Source organism: Halictus rubicundus, chromosome 4, assembly GCF_050948215.1.
Source record: "Halictus rubicundus isolate RS-2024b chromosome 4, iyHalRubi1_principal, whole genome shotgun sequence".
NCBI lineage: Eukaryota > Metazoa > Arthropoda > Insecta > Hymenoptera > Halictidae > Halictus > Halictus rubicundus.
In genome coordinates this window covers 7564547-7586131 of record NC_135152.1, presented here as the reverse complement: position 1 = coordinate 7586131, position 21585 = coordinate 7564547, and the positions used below count along the sequence as shown (strand labels likewise).

At 41.7% G+C, this 21585-nt stretch overlaps 1 protein-coding gene across 2 annotated transcripts; it reads right to left on the bottom strand.

Moving 5' to 3' along the window:
* Positions 1 to 40: 40 nt before the first annotated feature.
* On the bottom strand, positions 41 to 20363 carry Bchs (WD repeat and FYVE domain containing 3 bchs). 2 transcript variants are annotated; one of them, XM_076786518.1, is made up of 46 exons: positions 20227 to 20363; positions 19888 to 20124; positions 19541 to 19786; positions 19304 to 19462; positions 19027 to 19219; positions 18752 to 18938; positions 18488 to 18669; positions 18060 to 18411; positions 17855 to 17976; positions 17493 to 17776; positions 16963 to 17229; positions 16587 to 16877; positions 16147 to 16520; positions 15588 to 15877; positions 14676 to 14891; positions 14089 to 14490; positions 13864 to 14000; positions 13603 to 13786; positions 13061 to 13332; positions 12762 to 12991; positions 12523 to 12690; positions 12238 to 12446; positions 11766 to 11953; positions 11539 to 11687; positions 11270 to 11468; positions 10540 to 10900; positions 10220 to 10424; positions 9604 to 10024; positions 8939 to 9148; positions 8489 to 8677; positions 8118 to 8411; positions 7816 to 8051; positions 7390 to 7645; positions 7086 to 7297; positions 6890 to 7022; positions 6654 to 6807; positions 6200 to 6434; positions 5905 to 6128; positions 5575 to 5828; positions 5277 to 5504; positions 4935 to 5126; positions 4634 to 4805; positions 4321 to 4567; positions 3910 to 4164; positions 3345 to 3542; positions 41 to 3237 (listed from the first exon to the last, which is right to left on the bottom strand). In XM_076786518.1, exons 1-46 carry the CDS (start codon positions 20233 to 20235, stop codon positions 3123 to 3125), a joined length of 10338 nt encoding a protein of 3445 aa, XP_076642633.1. In that variant the 5' UTR covers positions 20236 to 20363; the 3' UTR covers positions 41 to 3122. The 2 variants fall into 2 exon arrangements, with proteins under 2 accessions (XP_076642633.1, XP_076642634.1); XM_076786519.1 differs by having other exon boundaries at positions 14089 to 14484.
* Between the last annotated feature and the right edge of the window lie 1222 nt (positions 20364 to 21585).

The following is a 21585-nucleotide window of genomic DNA, read 5'->3' as shown; positions in this document are numbered from 1 at the left end:
ACTGTTGGAAACTATAAAATGAAATTTTTTCTTTTCCCTCTCAATGCATCGAAGTAAAACGATTAAAAGGTACCCGGATGTTCACGTGACTAGAAATTATACTTAGTTCTCTATACACGGTGAAACGATCATTTGATTCCGAATTCACGTGTGTAATCATCTGCAACTGTGATCCACTTAATAAAATAATGCGTTCACTTTTCGATTAGGTTCGCCCTGCCCCTCAGACGATTTTACATTGTTCTGGCTCGTTCTTCGAGAGAACGACGATTCTTTTTCGAGACATCGTCACGAGAAATCAAGAAATCTACATTTTTTTTCCTCGATCAGAATCAAAGCGCAAACTCTCCAATTCCATCGTACAATTACTTATAAGCTTCGTTTCGTTTTGTGTATAAGTAGAAGTACAAAAGTAAAGATAATTGGCAATGTTTTATTAGAACTGGCATGTAATAATGACACACAGATATTATTTGCATAAGATACGTGGTAACTTTTTTTTTAGCTTTTATGCGTCCGCATAATTTAGAGATTTTCCTCAGTATTTTCGTGAACCTCGCTCGGCAACGTCTCCAGCATTTTTGCGACTTTTTTCTTGACCTTCGTATCAAACACATTCTCACAGAAAGAATGCATACTAGACATTGTGCTGATTATACACAGCGAGAGAAACAAGGATTCGTACACCTCTCGCTTTTATTTTCAATTGTGCAGATTCATTTCCCACGCAGTTGAAAATATCAGTCCATCTCGCAGGAATTTAGCGGTCTAAATTCGCAATTTTTTTATTTAATTCAGCCGAGACACCAACAATCGAGAACAACAGAGAGGGGTGCATGAACGAACAATCTTTCCCCCTCGCTTTATTTGACTAGCAACGACGATACTAGTTAACATTAAAGTACCACGTTGAAACAACACTCCCGCAGCGTGTCTGAACTGCGTTCATCTCGTGCTCGATTTCTTTTTTGTCAGCGCTATTCCTTGATCTTTATAAAATTTGTGCCTTTAGAAAAATGGAAGTGTATTGATAGAATACAAACGGTAGAATTTGTTATTCGTATAGGGAGACAATGCTTCTTCCTTCTTTCTTTCTCTATCTCTCTCTCTCTCTCTCTCTCTCTCTCTCTCTCTCTCTCTCTCTCTCTCTCGCTCTCTTCTTCTTTTTTAATCTTTCAATACCGCGATCTTCGTATTTATACAAATTCCCTTGCATGATTAGCTCAGTAGATTTCGTGGATTGATTCTTACCGTTTTAAATCAATTTTCTCATGAGGAAATGCATCGCGTTCTTTGCCGTTTCAAAATGTTATAAAATACTTGTTCCGAGAACACGCATATTTTTGTTTCAATTTCACTTTTGCCTTCACGATTAATTTTACAGACACGGTCACGATAATATATATATATATACGTATATATCAATATACAAGGTGTTCTGCTGAGGGTAAAAATCTTAAACGGTGATTCCACATGCAGAAATAATAGAAGAGTCCTCGTGTGCATATTATTAATTCATCCGACGATGGGAACGAGACTTTTATTTCGATTTGTAGAACCACCATGTAAAATTTGCACCGTTTGTTGTTAAACATCCTGTATACGCATATATCAACTCTGTGAACAAATGCGTGTATTCCACATTTACGACATTGCTTACACAGTATGTTACTGCTGGTTTCATTAGAGTCTATGGTTTCATTTTAACCAACTTATGGTTACGTCATAACACTTTTACGTAATTAAAGGTATTGTCTATTATAGAGTTACGAGTTTTACGCCTGTATAGGCAGCGGATCACAACGTGGTGCACTGCAATTGCATGTCTCTCCCGTCCAGGAATCATAATATACGTATATTGTTGACATCTTTTGTTCTTTTTTGTTTCTCATTTCTAAATCGTTGAAGTTCCGCCGATTCTACAAAATGGAAAAATAAAAGACTTGTCCATTTCACGATGCAATAATAAATTACACACCCTCGACAATCCTTAGAATCAATTACACCGCGTATTATTATTGCATTATGTACACGACATACGTTATCGTTAAAAACAGACAAAACAAACTTTTTCCTTTTTTTTTTTATCAAACAGCAATTATAAGTAAAACGTAATACAAAAACAGCAGTACAAATAATACACGGTATATTTTTTATATGTATATATATATAATTTTTTTTTCTTTTTTTCTGGTAAATCTGATAAATATTCAATCTTATATTTTTCCATTAACAATATTGACATCTTGTATACTATTCTACTATAATTTAAAATAAATATTAACAATTAATCGTCTAATACAGTCAGATACGAGAACCGCCGTAATCGTTCCGATAGTGAAATCAATCGGTCTAATACTATTAACATTCTCTATGTGTGTGTGTATATATATATATATGTATATATAATTGTCAATGACCACCTCGAAATTGATCGATCGTAAATTTACTAAAAATAGGAAAGAAAGTAATCACAGATTGCATGTCAAAGAAATTTCGTCGCACACGTGTTCACGTGTGCACAGAAAAGCTAATCAATTTTCGTTGAAATGAATCAATGATAAAGTGCATCGAGTATATGCGACATACAAGACGACTGTACAGATTTTTTTCTGTTCTCCGACACGTAGAACGCAGTAAGGGATACACGCGACGCGGAGAAACGCCAGAAAAATCAGAAATTCAGAGACGGAGAACATGTTCGCGCTGTTCTAACTTCCACACGACTACAAACCTGTCGACGAAGCAGAGCAGGCCGATCTTTCCTAGGAATGATCCTAGATTATTGCGACGGTTTGTATCGTGAGTTAGAAGCATGCCCGGATGCGATTTCATATAGGATGCACCATGACGTTTTCGACATCGAGGAGGAAAATCACCGTAAAAGAAAAACGAAGGGATCGGAAAACGGGAAATGCAGCGATCAGCTTTTGTGCCGTTCGAAATGCAAGAGAGCCCGAGATATATCGCGCGTTCAACTTAATGAAATGCATGTTCGGATTACCTTACCAGGTGGGGGAGATTCGGGTAAAGACATGAAGAGTGTACCCGTGATTATGTACAATTCGTGTTGTACCCACCAACGATCCGGTCGCGAAACCGTAGACTATATACCGCTAAATTTATGTGCTGCTCTCGGCGGAGAGCTGAGAGCGCAACGACGAATAACAACCCTGACATACTCTAACAGGCTTCAGAATCCCTAGCCTCGAGATTTTCGACTCGAACCGGCTGCATCTGGAAAAGTGGCAAGACTTGATGAAACAGGCATTCAACATGGACAACGAAAAACAGATCCATGGTCTTGTGGTCTGTAAAAATGATTTCTTGTTGAAACGACTTACTTTGAACAGAACACTTGTCCGCAGTTGCGGCAATGGTGTCTCCTCTCGTAAAGATTAAACCTAACTCCGCAGCCAGCGCAAGAGTCAGCACCTTCATCCTTTAGCCAGTGATCGGCGACAGTGCGACCCGGTTGCTCGCACACACTCCACGAAAACACTCTACCTCGTGTGTCTCCTACGTACACTGTTCTGTGATCCCTGAAATTTCATTTATAATCTTATTCAATCTTTACGCTGACAATTAACATTGCTACGACAGCGCCAATCGATACGAAGGGTCGTAACAATAAATTGTAGCTGCAAATAGCATTGCACGCAGGGCCACTTGGACTCGTCATCGACCAAAAATGTTTTATTGATTCTTTAACGGTAGTAGCAAACTCCAATCGTAAACCAACGAGTTACCCGCAGTAACGTAGTCTAATCATTTCGTTTGGTATTATTATGTAAAAGGAGATTTTTAAGCTTCCTTTTGGTACGGCGCAATGATTGAAAAGCCTTGATAATAGCTTTCCGGTAAATAAAGTGTTAAAAACATCTTCTAGAGTCTAGAGTAATAATTTACCTAGAAACTGCGAGGGCCGTTATAGATGCCGGTTCAGCATTGTCCTTGCGATCGTATGCAGTGTGCATCGTTAATTTACTCCTAAACATTAACTGCCGTTGCCACTTAAAACCATCTCTTAAGACGTTCTGTGGATTGATCCTCTTAGGCTTCGTGTCAGCTTCTGAGACCATCACGAAGCTGTCTGTCAAGCTTGTATCACTTTTACTAGCACGCAAGGCTCCCTCGGAGTCCCCAGCGTTGCTGGATAACTCGCTGCAAAATTAACAATTTACTTATAGGAAAATATACTACCTTCAGTTGGCGATGGAGTGTGAGAATTGTGATTATTGACTGTAACCCCTAGCACTTGATTTAACAAATTACTGAACATTTGAGTATTGTATGCATAAATTGCATCAATTGTATTACCTGGTTTGTGTACCCTCGCTATCCGCACGTCCGCCACCCTCGCTCTTTCTGAACATTGGATTTCCCCGACTTTTCCTTCGGAGCACAACGGTGGGTGTATTACTATTCTGCGGCGATGGTTTGCTGCTAGAACCATTGCTCGACTCGTTGTCCGAGCATTCTTCCTTCTCCTCGTGCAACCTCGAAGCCTCTTTAGAAGTTTCCGTTTCAGACAGACTGCTCTCCGACCCGCTTTTCGCGAGCATACCTACAAAAGCAAATAAAGAAGCATAACGCACAGGACAACACCGACATTATCCCCACGGTGACTTACTTGAACCTTCTGCAGATATACTCATTTGCTTCACCAGCTCGTGTACTCGTTTCTTGGTGCTTTCACTTTGATTCTCGGTTTTGCTCGTCTTCGTGTTCTTCTCTTTGGTAGCAGCGACTTCCTCGGGCCTATCCTCCTCTGCAGGCACTTGCACGTAATCCATCGACCACATCTGAAAATTATTTGCCTCAGACATTCGGTTGCTATTATCTTCTTCTGAACCACTTAGCTAACACTTAATTCTTCCGAGTTTTCAAGCACTGATTCTGAGTCATTGGATGGAGACGAATAAAATTCTTACCCGAGCTACACCATCTGTCGAGCCTGTCATGATAACATTTTGCGAGTCCCATTCGTGGGTCTGGCTGAAAGCCACGCACAATATTTGCTGCATTCTATCGGCCCGACCAACGCATGTGTTCACACTGGCCAATTCCTCGCCGTTTATGCTCCACACGTGTAGCCACGTGGCTGCACAGGTTGCTATGTCTCCCTGTAAACGAAACACTAAATTAAAAAACCATAAATATGAAAGACATCGTCAAACTATAGCTCTTCTTTGCAGTTTAAAAACTTGTACATGCTATAAACGCACAAAGACAAAGTCATCAACACTAGGTTTACGGGACGCGTCCTAACTTACTGTTAATTCATTTATGGCTACCGCAGCCACGGGACCCGCGTGTCCTCTCAATTGGCGGACGAACAAGCATCTAGACAAGTCCCATATGATTGCGGTGCCGTCTCGAGATCCTGATACTATCACGTTATAAGCCGGGCTCGACGACAGACACGTGACAGCGTCGGTGTGACCGTAAAGACACTGTTTGATAGACAATTGCCTCTTGGTATACTCCCACACGGTTACAACCTGTTAAACCAAGGAACCATGAGAGTCCGATCGATAAGGATCAAATACAAATTAATCGTAATATCCTTACGGAGCTTGTGCCAGCGGTTACTATCAATTTGGAAGACGGACAAACGCAAGCAACTATCTCCCCGCTGCTCTGCATCATGGCCTCGCAGACAAACATCGCTTTGTCGCTGTCATAGTTCCCTATTCTGAGCGAGTGGTCCGCGAAGCCCCACGCAACATACTTGTTGTACGATGGCGGGATCAGCGTCTTGTTCTGTTCAACAGCCAACACTGCTTTGTCCACGTGGAGTATTTGGCCGACGGGACCTTTCAATTCTAACGAATGACCAAATGTAAATATGCGATTCAATTAAAAATCAACATGATATCGTACAACGATGAAGGTCCGAACCTTTAATAGGCTGCAACGACGGTTTCAAATTGTCTAGGTTGTGGAAGAACAATTTATCGAATGTAGTGATGCTTAAGCCCGGAGTGATTGGTCCAGGATCGATGACGCTCGTTCTTTGAGTCATCTTCTTAGCCGGATGCGGTTTCTTGAACAACTGTTTCGGTATCTGACCGAAATTGTTGATGAATCCAATGGTTGCGTTCTTTTTCAAGGGATCGTCGATACTAAAATGCGTACGTTCAAATTAGGTTTCGTGAAATGGGATTACTGTTCATACCAATAACACGATTTTTACTTGTAAATATCGACGTTGCCTTCGTAGAAAAGGTGATGGAACACGTTCACTGCTTCAACCGCGGCAGGACCGTTCTGTTTGCAACCGAATATTAAATCGATCCATTGGTGCAGGTGCTGCGACACGTAATCGCATTCGAGTGCAAGCCGATGCACGCGTATGAACTCCCGGGGATCCTGCTTAGCCCATGGCGGAAGCACGATGTCTCCCAATTGTACACCGCTTTGTTTAGAACCTGAGGAAATCATTTGAAGCGTTAGCTTCGTTGATTCCATCGGGAGCGTGATAAATAAACTGCGGATTTTATGCACGAAACTGAATCGATCAAATATAACACTGTGAAAACATTGGAAAAATTTAGAAGCACTATTGCGCCATTGTTGTTTACAGTTCACTTAAAAAATGTTGATTTCGCATACAAATTCACGGTCTAGTGAGAAAGCACGATACCCACCTAAGTCGAAGTGATTCGAATTAACAAGAAACTCTGGGAGATAGAAGAATTCTGGTATAAGCTCTTTTACGTCCGCCATGTTGTGTTTAGATGCGGACAGCCAAGCCTCCTTTATACTATTGAACATTCTGTCCGCTAAATCGAAATGTCCACCCTACAAAAATAATAATTTGAAATATTTACAACATTATATGTCCTGTGTTGGATAGTGTTATCAAGTGACTATTTTTACGAACCTGTAGCCTGAGAAAATGTTGCGTGAACGGTTCCATCCTCACCAAATAGGAACATACTATCATGGCGGAAGAATAATGTGTTCCATAATGATAAGGAGGCGTTTCCCCATGCGGATCATCCCACTCTTTATACCTGAATAAACGTAAATTCATATTTAATAAATCTGTGTGTCCGGAGTGCGTAAACTTAATGTACCTTTTCTTGAATTGCAACAATCGTTCCGGACTCTGGGCGCCCATAGGTTTACCGAAGTCCCTAAACGTCGCTGGATCAGTCAGGTCCAGTTCTTCGCTATCATAGTCGGCTAATATCCACGGGAATATTGGATACTGCATCAAATCGTTATAACTGCGACCGGCTAAGGTGTTCAAATGCATCAAGTATTGGAAGTTCGATATTTCACCTCTCTGAAAGTATCAGTATTTTCCATGAATACTGTTTCAACATATTTACAATACTTTCTCTACGATGTACAGTGTAGTAAAGTTGCAATACTGACCACCCATCGTTGGGTAACCGAGGTTTCACCGATTAGGTTCGAAAGTAGGCCTGTAGCCTGTTCCACGTTTGCCGTTCTCCTCTGGCCAGCCACCGACTGTTGTGCACTATCGGCTATCGCCGTTGCGAATGTCATGAATCTCTGATAAACCTTGTTCCTCACTTTCAGTGGAAACGCTAACAGATAGTTCCTGCCGTCTCCGCTGAACACCTCCAGGGCCATCGGTTGCAGCAAGTACCTTCTTTTATGCACCTCCCTGTGGCGATACAAAATATAAACTTGCTGCCCTCGTTCTATTAAAACTATGTATTAGGTCAGTTCAAAAATTCGTGCTCGACGCCTTGCTATATTTTAATACGAAATCGAGCACGAACTTTTGCACTGATCCAATATAAGAAACAATATCTAAAAAACAGAATTCGCTACCTAATGTCCTCGTAATTGAACTTCGAACACTGTCTCATCGCTCTGGACCTTCTAGGAGATCCAGGCGAGGGCAAGATGGGTTCATAAGCCTCTGGTAAGCTCTCGATGTCTCTAATCTCCCTGGACTTCAGCAGTGTGAACCCATCGATCACGTAGAAGTGTTCCTTTCCGAACAACAGTAGACCTTCCGTTGTGTCCAAGCCTTGAATCCTAGCACACCTGAACATGTGGCTTATCTGAAAACGCAAAGCAATTAATTCCTGCTATGTCGAGCAGCGTTAATGACGCCTAAGGGTTCACACCTTCTCGTGCTCCTCTAGTAGTCGTATCAAAGTTTGATTGTCTGGAACAGTCTGATTATTTTCCTCCTCCTGTTCGTTATCCTCTGTAACTTCGTCGGGTTCGCTGGCATGACGCTCCAATGTACAGGGCACCATGGGAGGTTCGCTTTCCGTGGAGGCCTCATTCACGTTCAATGGAGTGTCGTCGATAACCGGATCCCGTTCCCGTTCGAACATACCCGAAGAATTGCCGAGCTGCTTCAAGTAATACTCTTTGCTGTCGGTGCTGGTCGCGACTTTGTACTTCAATTGTTTCTGCAAGTAGAAAACGCATAAAAATAGAATCCATTGATCCATTGAATCTCAACCCTTTTATGGTGAATGCAACCTACGTTATCGGGGTGTTCTAGTTCAGGTCGGTAGGGATAGTGTATGTAAAAGAGCTCGTTCTTCATCATCTTCTTCCGCATCCTGCACGGGCCCTCGGTCATGTCTAACATCCATTTGTCCAGCCTGGTGGCCGTGGGTGGACCCCATAGACCGCGTTCCCTCGTTAACTCGGTCTCCGTTTGCAGCCATTCCTGTAATGAATTAATTAATAATATATAATCGACACAATTTTTTTATTAAACTTGAAAATTAATTTTTACCACAGTCTATTAAGTAAATCAAATTTTATTAAGATTTACAAGGTGTAAGGATGTTACAAAAATTATTGTTACGATAAACTTTGTCTTTTCTATTCTTGTACATATTATTAAATACGTTGTTTTGATTTTATGTGACTTTTATGAGCATTGGCGTGGCACTTCATGTGTTAATTAACTTGCTAAATTACTTACTTGGTATACGTATCTCTGAGTATGCTGATTGGTTTGTATATACTGCAGCCTCTTCGCTGCAGCCAACTCGCGCACCAGTGCAACGTGTTGCTCCGTCCACTGTGCCACGGTATTCTGGTGCAAACGCAATCTAACTCGCACGGACTCCTCTTTCCTCACTTTGGTTCTGCTTGCCAGTCTGGTTAAGCCTCCAGTAACTTTTTGAATTTTCTAAAACGTGAAACAATCACTTTTGACGCGTTGTCTTCTTTATGGATGTTATTGCAGGTAATGAATGGAGATGAATGGAGATAAAAAGATAAAATGAGGCAAACATAAATAAATATATAAACTTTGTCGTTCAAGACTGAGAAATAATATAGTTACAAAAGCAAAGAATAGTAAATTAATTTATCTGCAAGATAATATAATGAAGGTAGATGTAACTGGAAGTAATCTAAGGTATGGATTACAATTACGCTGCGAATTGATCAAATGGAAAATGAAGTCATTTACAGAATTTAAATATACTGCTGCATTATTTCCAGCTTTTTACTATTACTGAGAAGAGAAATAAATGTCTATGTATCTTCTGTAGCTTGAAAATAATGCAGGCAAGTTTTATTTTGCAATAAAAAATCGCAGCCTAATTATAATAAATAATACAACCGCCAAGTAAAGCTTACCGACTGTATCTGGTTGTGAAGTTCCCAAGGAACCCTGTACGAAGCTTTCCTCTCCATAACAACGTAATTCATCCAAAGCCTGGTCGCAGATTCGTTCAACTGGTCCCTTATCAGGGCCAGTTCCGGCACACGCTCGTGTCCTACAGGCGCTGGAAGTGTTATTTTAAAAACTTCTTCTATGGCGGGTTTCTTACATACGTATAACTCTTCCCAGACTCTCATCGCAGCGACGAACATCAAGTTATGCCCCTGATGCGACGTTAGTCTATCGTCGCTGGCTTCCACTTGCGGATTCAGGTGCCACGTGGTCTTCAAGTTCGTGTCTAACATGATCTTTACGTCGGCTGTCAGTTGCAAGAGGCAGTAGGTCAAGCAACCGATGAACTCTAACTCGTGATTACCAGCGCCGAAAACTAACAGTCTGTGCGAATACAATTGTAGTTAATTCTTCATACGACTTAACACGTTCGCTACCAACATTCTTTTCCTCCTTACTATGACTTTGAATAACACAGTGTATAAAATTAAGTAAACTGTGAGATTGTAGATCTCACATATGTGTGACGGTGGTAGCGAACGTATTAACATGTAACATGTTCCTGAACACCTGCCGTACCTATGAGTCGTGAGTTTGTGCAACGCCTCCAACACAGCCATTTGATCAGCGATCGAGTCTGTCGATCGAGACAACAAGAATAGAATAGTCCTGTTCAGACAATGATGCAAACCTTCCATGCTGACGACACCGGGACGCCTCTTGGCTTGTCCGATCAATTTCACGATGAAGTCAAACACCTCGTGGGGATCTTTCGTCAGAGCACCTACATCGAAGATAGAAATCACAGATATTTTATTCGGAAACATACGAATAAGAACATTTTGAAAATGACATTTGAATCATCCCCCGATTTGCTGCGCACACATTTGTGGATTCACCTTGCCATAGTTTGTCGACTATTCTGGCGGCGACGTAGCACACGTTGTTCGTAATGTTGTTGACTGAACCTCCAGGGACCACAGGTAATGCAGCTTGCTCTCCGATTAGTACGTCCGCGGCCAACAGATGTTCCATCAGAATAGACAAGACTTCCGTTTGGTAGCGCGTCTGTTGGCCAGTGGACGCATGCTCTGGCCACGCTTCCAACACTAAGTCGATGGCTGGTGGAGACTTTGCAGTGACTGGCAGAGAAAGAGAGTCCACCACGATGACTCTGAGAAAGTCCATGACGAATTTCTTCGCCGGGTGATTGGTCAGACCAACGTCCTTCGACGGAGATCTCACCAGCACCGGTTCTTGCTGTAACAACAATGTTACGTTACAACGCGTTCGCTTTTCTCACTAACCCTACCACGGATATACTTTCATGGATATGAAATTGATACCTCATACAATACTTAAATGTTTAGTAATTTATTAAATACGAAGAAATTTAATAATATAAACAATATTTCGAATAATGGTATAGCAATTTTTAGTGGCGCCTTAGAGTTGCCAATCGACTGCTAAAGGTTAAATAAATATATTTGGTAAAGCACGTATTATAACACGAGCTGCACAAAGTTCAAATAAATTCAATCTTGTCATTTTTATAAGGTAACATATACCAGCTACTTTTGAGGCTCGGTAGGTTTAGTGTTAAAGTCGATACCGATCCGCAAACTTCACCTCGTCTGCCGGAGTGCTAGCCCCACTGCTATCTTGGCTGGAACTCGCAGGTTTCGGGAATAGAGTGCCAGCCAACGCGCCCAACACTTCCGCAGACATGAACACCTGCATGAAGTCTGTGAAGTTGTGATACAGGAAGAACAGGAACTGTATTATTGTCACTGGATAGTCGCTTAACCAGTCAGGCAGAGATTCGGGGCTGCAAAGCAAGAATTATTGTGAGATGAGTGAAATAAACTACCTGAAGAATCGATTAATAAAATACCCACTTCATCGAGTAGTTGTTAAGCATTGTTCGCACCATGGCCAACAGAGTGACCACGGCTTCAGGGCAGAGATTAATTCTACTCGCGAAGGAAGATAACGTGTGGTTCGCTGGCACACCGAACAAGAAATTCCACACGTTATCCAGATCGAGCTGTAAAATACAACAGCTTGTTACGTTTACGGTTCAAGCGTTGATAATATAAAAATGTGTTCTTCGAGAATACCGGACCTTTAAAATGACTTTTGAATCGGTAGGCAATAACTTCACAGGCTGACCCATCATGAGGGCGATAAAGAGGAAATACAATTCTGGAACGAGATCCACGTGCTGTGGCAGTAGCCATCCTAAATGCTGAAATCCTGGTACGTGAAGGGTGGATGGCTTGGTCTCGCCGCCCGACATTTGTTGATGACAACCTGAGACAGAATTGACGATATAGGAAATTGACTGTGTATAGGAATAGACTGTGGATTTATAAGCGAAATAAAAACTGTCTTCATTAATTGCAAGATGTAGGAGCTACGTAGACAGCTATTTCTTTTCTTAGCAATTCTAACGAAAATAGTACAAAAGTACTTTTAAATTCTTTATATGTCGTCGTTATTCTATATTCTACTCATTTTTGTCATAAACGCATAAGATCCGCAGTCTAGTGATTAGTCTACTACGAATTAAAATTTGATGGTTTTAGCAAGCGTACCAAGTGCAAGTGCCATTTTATTGTGGTCCGTGTGACGCAGCCATCCACCATTACTGGTTCCTTCTTTGAATTTCTGCAATATCGGTAGCACTGAACAGACTGCTACCAATATTCGCAACCCCCATATCACTGTTGTACTATGAAGACCAGATTGAAGAAACAGTAATATCCAATCTAGGCCCAACACTTTAGATAATTCTTCACACATACTGCAAACGAATTTTTAATTAAATTTATAATTTAGTTTGTCTTGGAATTATTTAAAACCGTCTCTCTGATACTTACTTTACATTCACTTTGGGTCCATTAAACAACAAAGAGTGTAAAAGCTGCAAGCAACGGTTCCGCAAGAGTATGTGCTCTCCCTCCCCTTCCTTATTACCTTCGCTCTCTCGAAGAATTAAATGCTTCTCCGAGCTCTGGGGCAACGTAGCTACTATAAATTGACCGAACCTGTGGAAATTGGGATTTTCATTAACACATCTGCCTACGAATAACACAATTTATAAATGCATCGAAATTACCAGAGCAAATCAGCTTGTCTAGGCTGACTCAACAGAATACTGAGCAATGCGAGCAGAATCTGTCGCGTGCTGCTTTGTTTCACGTCGCTCAAGATATGCAACAATTTATGCACCAACTGCAGGTCTCTCATCAAACGCAAATTTGTCCTCTTCTCGCTCGACTCTGCTATTAATTCGTAAAGATGTTCCAAGAGCGATCTTAACAGTTCTCCCGGTGCTTCGTGCCACACCTAAAGGTTAAAAATTGTTTGAAAGATCTTTTAAATTAAGTTATGACGAATCATGGACAAAAATCTTACTTGTAAATCGCAAAGAAGATCTTGAAATGCTGTAACATTCGGAATCGCGCTGGTCTCCCTGCCACTGTCAACCGTGCCGACAAGACTGAACGTTAAGTGTAAAATATGACTGTTCAGCAGGGGACATTTTCTTCGTAACAGCATGGCCAATGTTTGGTACCCTCTTCGACGATCCATTTCCTGCTGGGCTGCTTGATTCGATCTTACAACGCATACCAGCGCTTTAACGGCAGCGTACAGGGACTCTACGTCTTGAGCCATGGCTATTAAACCTGTCGGCGTGAATGATTAATTAATATTATTCCTAAATAACTTTTCGTTCAATTGTAGAACATTTAAACTATACTCTGTATTTTTCTGTAAAAATTCCAGTGTATATGAATAAAGGTATGTACTTTAAGATATGTATACACATTTTACAATAAAAATGATTTTTCAGGAAATAAAAATTCTTTCATTCGATTCTATTTTTCACGCTTCAAGGTGTATGCAGTCCCTTAAATAAATACTTGAAAGCCTCGAAACTTAGAATCTTCAATCACCTAACAGTACTGAACAGCCGCCCACATTGTCAATCATCGTGGCCACTGGTCGAGGGCTGAAGACTCGAACGCCAAGGTAGCCGACGACTACACCTCCCAGTGCTCTTGCTGGACCACTGAGGTGCCCCGCAGAATTATGGAGGACCCTAATAGGTGTAGCATTTTCGTGCGAAGACATCCCAAGCTGTCAGAAAACAGTTCAATCAATACACAAAAATTTCCTAAAAGCGAACACGCGTACATTACCGATAGATAACATACCTGTTTAGCGATCGATTTATTATCAGCCCGGCTGTAGACTTTCCTAATTTTAGCCAGCGTTAACTGAGACATCGCTTTGGCGTTCAACCCAAACACAACTTTCTCTTCCGCGACGAGAGACATCAACGGTTCTTGCACTGCAATAGAAAAGTCGTGTATCTTACTGCGGTTATCTTCGTGCACGACAAATCTTAATTCTATGAGCTCGATAAATTGATTGATTACCTGATAATTGCGGAGCCTGTAAGCTGCCCATATAATGCGGTCCTAATTTAAACAACGTCGCTATGCTTTGCGAGTTGAACACCTCTTCGACCAGGTGACACGGACCTTGTTTCCAGGCTAGTCTGGAGTATCGTCGCCAGCAAGGCGGTGTACCTATGTATCCATAAACCGGCGAGGCTACAGTCAAATTGGCTACACCCCCTCCAGGAACTTGCGTGATATAATGTAGCTTTTGACTATGAATATGTTGGCCATCCAGGTACAACGAGAAACTGGAGTTTTTTAATACAGCACGGTTCAACACTATAGCTATGTGATGCCACTGTCCCTCGTGGAGCAGATCAGGACACCAAACTCTTGCTCCGCACTCACCAGTGCCTTCTGGTTCCCATTCGCCTACATCTGAGCGAACAACAATACAATTTTAATTATCTACGTTTCTTACGTGGAAACATGTACTGTATCAGAAAAGCTTCGAGTGCACAGGGTTAATAGGTTGTTGGTAACATATCGATGCTCTTGAATTGTTTTAATTCTACCATCGTTTTATATTTCACCTATTCACTTCTGTTATCGGTGCAACTTACTTTGCGACATCGGTGTCTCTTGTGTCGACACGATAATAGCTTTATCTCTAGCGCTGAGGACTGCAGTCAGACAGATCAGATCTCTCGCTGATTGCGGAGTGCGCACCAACGTCAATAATCGCACGCAATGAGGATCGGTCCTAGGATCGCTGAATTTATCAACACATATCCAAGTACTGTACGTGAGCCCGGTTTGCGGGGGAAATAGTCTGTCGCCTGAAAACGTTCATGTAATTTAGCCCAATTACATTGACAATAAAGAATTATGGTACATGACTGTACTGTAGGGCAGGATTGTCGGACGTCTTCCCCACCGCTACTTTATCATCCTACTTCCAGTCTTTCGACTCCCCCCCACCCCCTACTAACTGATATAATAGTCACGTCCTACAGCGGTCCGCAACATCGTCTTAGCAGATCAAAAGTTTCATTCCTACACAGGAACGAATTGAACGGAATGAATTCGAGGGAAAATGGTACTTTAATATACAGCCGGTGTACAACGTATTCATACACCCTTTGAAAACAAATAACTTCTTTAAAATTGAATGGAAAAAGTATAGGTGACGATTTTTAAGTTTTTTATCTGTATCTGTAATGAAAATTTAAAAGGTGCCTTTTGTAGATCTAAGTAAATTATATACATGCAGAAATTTTCATTGAAATCGGTTGACTCGTGAAAAAACTGTAGGCATTGTAAGTTGTAAAAATCTTTGAATTTAGGGTTTTCGATTCATTTAAATCGCAGTTTCTTACAATTTTTGCTATTTTCGATCAATTGTATTTCATAGCAACCTTGATCGATTTCGATGAATCCTGATTTGAGACCACTGTGTGTCCAGGTGAAAAAAAGAGATACTTCGCTAGCCCTCCCCGCCTCCTCGTCTCGTTGGACAGATTATAGGTATTTACCTGAACCAATTCCACCGAGAACGCTGCTATCAGCGGCCACCACCGTAGGTGGGGTTGTACTCTGTGGTGCAACGCTGGGCAAATACAAACATGCAAATCCTTCTGCGCTCATGTCAAGCTCTACGAAAGGTGGCAGAGTGCATGAACCATGTGCTCGAAAATCCTTCGGCGTTGTCATAGAGACCAGAGTCTTGATACGCGTCAGCGGTACAGGACCGCCTCTAGGTTTATTTGGTTCAATATCATCGAGCGAGATACAACACAGTGGATCACCTAATCGCAGGAACTCTCTGAAAGTAAGAATACTATGTACAACAAACTGCGAACGTATTGAGCACAGTTGTAAATTATTGATTAACGCTAGGTTTACGAGATGTGTTAAGATTTTTAATTTCCCTGGGGAATTATTCAACAAATTTATTTCTTTATATATTATTTAAAAAATGGCTAAAAATTTGGACAAACACACTCTCGTCATTCTTATAAAGCAATGTAAAATAAGCGCTTTTAGTGCTCCCTAAACCTAGTGTTAAATGGATAAATCCGATTCTTTCTATACCTCAAATCACGTGGCTCTAAAGACTGTGCTGCTAATCTCTCTATGATATATTGTAGAGGTTGATGCAAAGGATGCGTCTCATCCTGCAAAGCAATTCTGCCCACGGATAGCAATTCACCGGCCATTCCGGCGTCGCACATGATCTGTTGATTCCTCTCCGAGCGTACCAGACTTTTAATGATCTCGGCCACGTATAATTGCAAAGCTAAAGCCATCTGAGAATTGGACAGCTCCGAGATCGATGGAAGCAAGTGCAACATCCCGACAACTATACCGGGATGAACTACTATTGGCTCTGGAGTAGGGGGACTTAGGTTTAACGAGTTTATGATACTCCTCTTTCCGCTCCCGGGGGAATCGAACGATTTTTGTTGCTGGAAAAATGTAGTATTTTCAATTCGTACAATGTAACTGTGTCACATTTCTAATTGATGAATTACCTCGACGCTGTTTTGCTTGTGACTCGGCGACCTCATGCCCAAGCCTGCCAAATTCGGCTTGTCGAACGAATCCAGCGCTACGTCGTACAGAAGCCGTAACAATAAACACGCGTATGCTAATGTCTTCGGCATAGCATCCGGGAACACGGGTTCCAACACGCTGCCAGTGAACAGCGTTAACAACATATTATGATAATTTGTAGTCTGTATCAGGTCGATTTCCATAAGCTTCGTTTGCGTGGAGAAGCATCCGAGGAGCCGCAAAGTGTCGCACAAACTCGACTGGCATATCTGTCGAACGATGATCGAGTCGGTAAGCTTGTCAGCAATACCGGTAACTGACGCTTTCGTTATTAAAAAGTTAAGAGATAGTTGCCTCGTGATGAAAAAACTTCGCGTTCGCTGGCTCGAACCTCATGGCTGTGCTTATCGTGTGAAACACAACGTGCAGCAGCGTTAACAGTTGCGCTTCTTCCTGCGGTGTCCTTTTTACTGTGTCGTTACAGGGCTCGGTGCCCTCGACCCTTTGCATGCCTAATTGACCCTCCAGGGACACTAAAACGGACATCACATAGACGAAACCTCCCACTTTGCGGAAAACGGTCCTGGTTCGGTGAGATTCCCGTAAGCACGCCAACAGTGACTGCAACAGTACAGCATGATTCTTATGTAGAACTTAATTAATTCTCATGTCCGAAGCATAATTTAACTACGCTTATGTTCGGAATTTAACACATTATGTACGGGACACGAGATATTTAAGAATTTATAATTGTGAATTAATAAAGCACTTGTATGCGTTGTATCAAATTTTTTGACGCATTCAGAAATATGCGGGCTATGGAAGCATGTTGGACGAGCAGAGGGCCGTACTCGATGTGTTAATATTAAAATCGAGATACGAACTTTCAGTATGTGTGTCTTGAGAATCAAGGCGTTAGAAGGTGCCGAATGCATGACACCTAACAACGTGGCCATGTCGTCGTCCCCTCCTGCGCTAAGTATCAATTCCCTAACAATGCCGAGTGCTTGGTACCGACAGTCCATGTAGGGTACAAGATTGTGAGCACAGCGTGCACCACTGCATTCCCTGAAGACAGTAGCATTCTGAACATTGCCTGCTAATAATGTCGTCAAGGCTTCCATTACTAAGGCACCCAATCGTTCATCTTCTGGGCATATTTTGTATTCTATGAGAGAAATATTATTCAATTCAAATCACGACATTAATCTTACCCGATACAAAAAGAAGGGAATGTTGACCGTACCTAACCCTTGATCGTATGCAGCTTGTTTGTCCTTAAGCAAAGTTGCATAACGATGAAGACACGTAACAAACACTTCTAACATACCTACTTCTCGGTACACGTCCTTAAATATATTATTGTGTCTGAAAGAACAAACGAAGTTCAATCGGTGAGAATTCGGTACGTTGATTCACGTATCTCATTTGAGAGGTACTGTGCACATTACCTGAGTATATTAAGAAGTGTTTCCATGCACAAGATACTGCAGCTAGTCGAGTTATTTGTTTTGAGTAGTAAAGATAAAGATATAAGTTCCTTACAAGGCACGAAATTAAGTTGAAATACTATAAATTCCAGCAGCTGAAAGAACTTTTCCTGTATCTCCCGATTTTTCAAGTGAATCTTTTCCGCGAATTGGGACAGCGTGTTCTGACCCTCGAGTATAAAATAATTGGCATTGTCACTGTGATACACGCTAGATATTGCGTCGAGAATTGTACAACATAATAAGGATGAGTTAGATTTCACGAAGACTGATTGCAATACTTGGAATGCCTGAATATTTCGAACGCTTCCGCCTATGATTAAAATGAAATTGATTTAGTGAAAAATAATCAAGGATATAGCGATCTTTTTACGGTGCAAAGGTGATACCTCGATTACTAGGTTGAGGTAAGGTGAAACCAAGCATTTGAAACAAAGATCCCATACTGGCTTGACTAGGCTTCAATTCAGTATGTCCGCACATGGTTAAAGACGCCAACATGAGGACCAAATTTCGGATGGCATCTTGTGCTTCCGCTCTGCTGTCCTGCTCTAATCTCGATGGAGCGTGTCTGTAAAAAATACACGCTTGTAAAATGTATACCCAGCAATATTTTAAATTAACAAACTAGATATCCTTGCGCAACTTCTCACTTCAATAGAAATTCTGATAGAAAGATATATCCTTGACACGCGCGGAAATCATCGAGAAGAGTTTGTGAGACTTCACTGGAGTCTTTTAAAAAGCAAAATACTGTGACAAACATTTCTACTACTTCCAATGGTGCCAGCTCAGGTACACGTTGCATATTATCAACACAAAGTGCTATACATCCTTTTTCTGTAAAAAAAAAAAGAAAAGAAGCGTTATTGGTAAGCAAAATATCGAGCGAATCGCTTCAATAAATGATATTAATTAGAGTACTTACTGTGGATGTAACTCACTACATTCTGAGTAAGTCCGTGTCGAGATAAAGTCATCAATACCTCCGCCGCGCTTTTGCGCCACATCACGTTATAGTGAGGACACCAACTAGTTATTGCTGAGAATAATAAGGTCAGATCGTCTTTGCGAGCTAGTTCTTCTGCTGGGTAAGGATGACTGCATAATCTCACCAATAACTATAAGTTAGAACGGGTTTATATCTCCAATAAAAAGTTTACAGAAGTATTAACACATTCGCACCAGGTTGTTGCAGTACTTACTTGCACAAATATTTTTTGTAATAGTATCCTACGGTGCTTTGGAGTGAAGTCGCTATTTGCATCTGTAAGATCGGCTTCGTCGTCTATCATTTCCGGTAAATCAAAAAATAAATATAGGCATTTCACCAGTGTTGAGGGAACAGAAGCAGTAGTCATCGCCTGATAAGATAAATTACATAGGTAAATATATATTAATCGAATGATAAAACGAAATATACAAACAGGTGTTGCCAGTACCTGTATCAGAGAAGTATCACCAGCTGCAAGCAGATTCAACGCGGATAACAACATCCAACCATTACTCGATTCTTCACTATTTTCGATTTCTAAAAATTTTACAATGGCACAACTCGCTGTCTCTGTACTCTGATTGCTTGCCCGCCTCCTGATCTCGGACACCATTAATCTAGACACTTGCTGCGTGAATGCCAAGATGTCCCAGAACTTTTCGCTCATATCTCCCGCAGGACTAGATCCAAATACCTGAAAGTTGATCAAGTTTATTCAATCCATTGCAACTAACTTCTCGGGCAGAAAATTTTTGCACGCTTATGATAAAATACAATTCTATAGTACAAGCTTACTTTGCAAAACAATGGCAACATATTGTACAGCTTGTCGTCCCGTTCAACATCTGAGAGGGGATGCGCTGGGTGTGTGTATTCGGAGAACAGTTTTTTGAGATGCATGAGACCGAGAGCAGTGTGCTGGGGATTGGTGGTCCCCACGCAATCGTCCAAACCACCCGTGCTGCTGGAACTCATGCCTCCGACGCTTGGACCCCCCCGTAATTTACGCATTATGTTCATACTTAGAATTTGCTAAAAAAAGAACGAACAATACAGATTACCTTTCAACACCTACAAACCAGTCCTAGAACTTGGTTAAGCGAAACATATGGTGTTGATACGTTCGGAACTTACATTATCCATTTTACGATGGATATTGCATAGATTACAACGGTTACATTTTACTCTTTTCACAAAGTGAATCTACATTTTCAATGCACTGGCGAGATTTACGAAGTTCGTTAAAAATCGACGACTCGAGATACCTTTTAGGTGGTATTCAAGAAATGTTTTCCGACCGTGTAACTCATAACAGAGTACGCGAAGTTACAGCGATTCGGAATCGTTCCCGACATTGCAAATTACATAAACATACGCGTGCAAGGTGGCACAGAACGAGAATCCATAACACGACGAATTGCTTGTTCAATAATATCGCACAAAGCCCGTACGGGGAGAGCGAGTTGTAAACAACGAGAGGAGCAGATAATTCGCGGGTAAACGCATCGGAACGGTGTACAGGTGGAGAAAAACGGAAATGTATGTTGCCACAGGTGTACAGCGAGAAACGATCGTGGTACACCGCTGTGTAGCAGATCTGTTTCAGAGAACGAGTCGCGGACTTCGTCGAGGAAGGAGAATGCTGCGAGCGACCCTGTGCTGTCACTCGAGACTCGAAACGTTAACGCATCGAGCGAGAACGTATAACATGTGAAAATGGCACGTCGTGCTGCGAGAGAGAAACGGATCGAGAATGCCAGGTTCTTTTGGTTGATCGGACACGGGCCGGATCAATCGGTTCGTGTTCGTGTCACACGAGAATTCTCGCGTCTGTCACTGTTGGTGACACTCTCGTTCGACGACGGCTCGGCTCAATATTTATGTCCGTCGGCTGTCAAAGTGTCAAAGCTGGAGCGAGCTGACGTTGGGAACGACTCTTTCCGTGACCGCCCACGGATCCGCGCGAGCAACACCGGGCCCGAACGGCTTGCGGACATTAACTAGACTCACTGAGAACAAATTGATTATTACCTGAAACGCGTCGTAACCCGGACAATTCTACATATTCTTTCGGAAAATCGCTGTTTCGGCGAGAGTATTTAATAATTCAGTGGCAGCAGCCATCTTCGTGTGTTCGACCGATTTCTTCGGTCCACGGCTGACACGATACGTCGATAACCGTCACGTGACCGCCAATAATCGCGGATCTATTCGGCTTTTGAATTGAACTTTCAATCAAGCTCGACGTAGCCGAGCAATATTTAATGCGACTGATAATTAACGATCGAAACGTTTTATTCTCGAACGCAGTCGGCGGTCAAGCTTTTAATTCAACTGATCTGCAATTGCGGTTTTATTCAAAGTGAAATGGTCAATCGTAATTTATAATAGACTGCGGATCTTTATGCGAAATAAACAGAGCAACTTCTGACGTCTTCATTGTTCTGTATTTCACTCGCCCATTTTTTCTATAAATAAGAAGATGCGATTTAA

Coding starts and splice junctions, on each gene's coding strand:
- Bchs (XM_076786518.1), bottom strand. Junction 12,691..12,761: donor AGACAAGCTGATTTGCTCTG/GTAATTTCGATG, acceptor CAATTTCCACAG/GTTCGGTCAATTTATAGTAG. Junction 11,469..11,538: donor CTTAACAACTACTCGATGAA/GTGGGTATTTTA, acceptor CTTGCTTTGCAG/CCCCGAATCTCTGCCTGACT.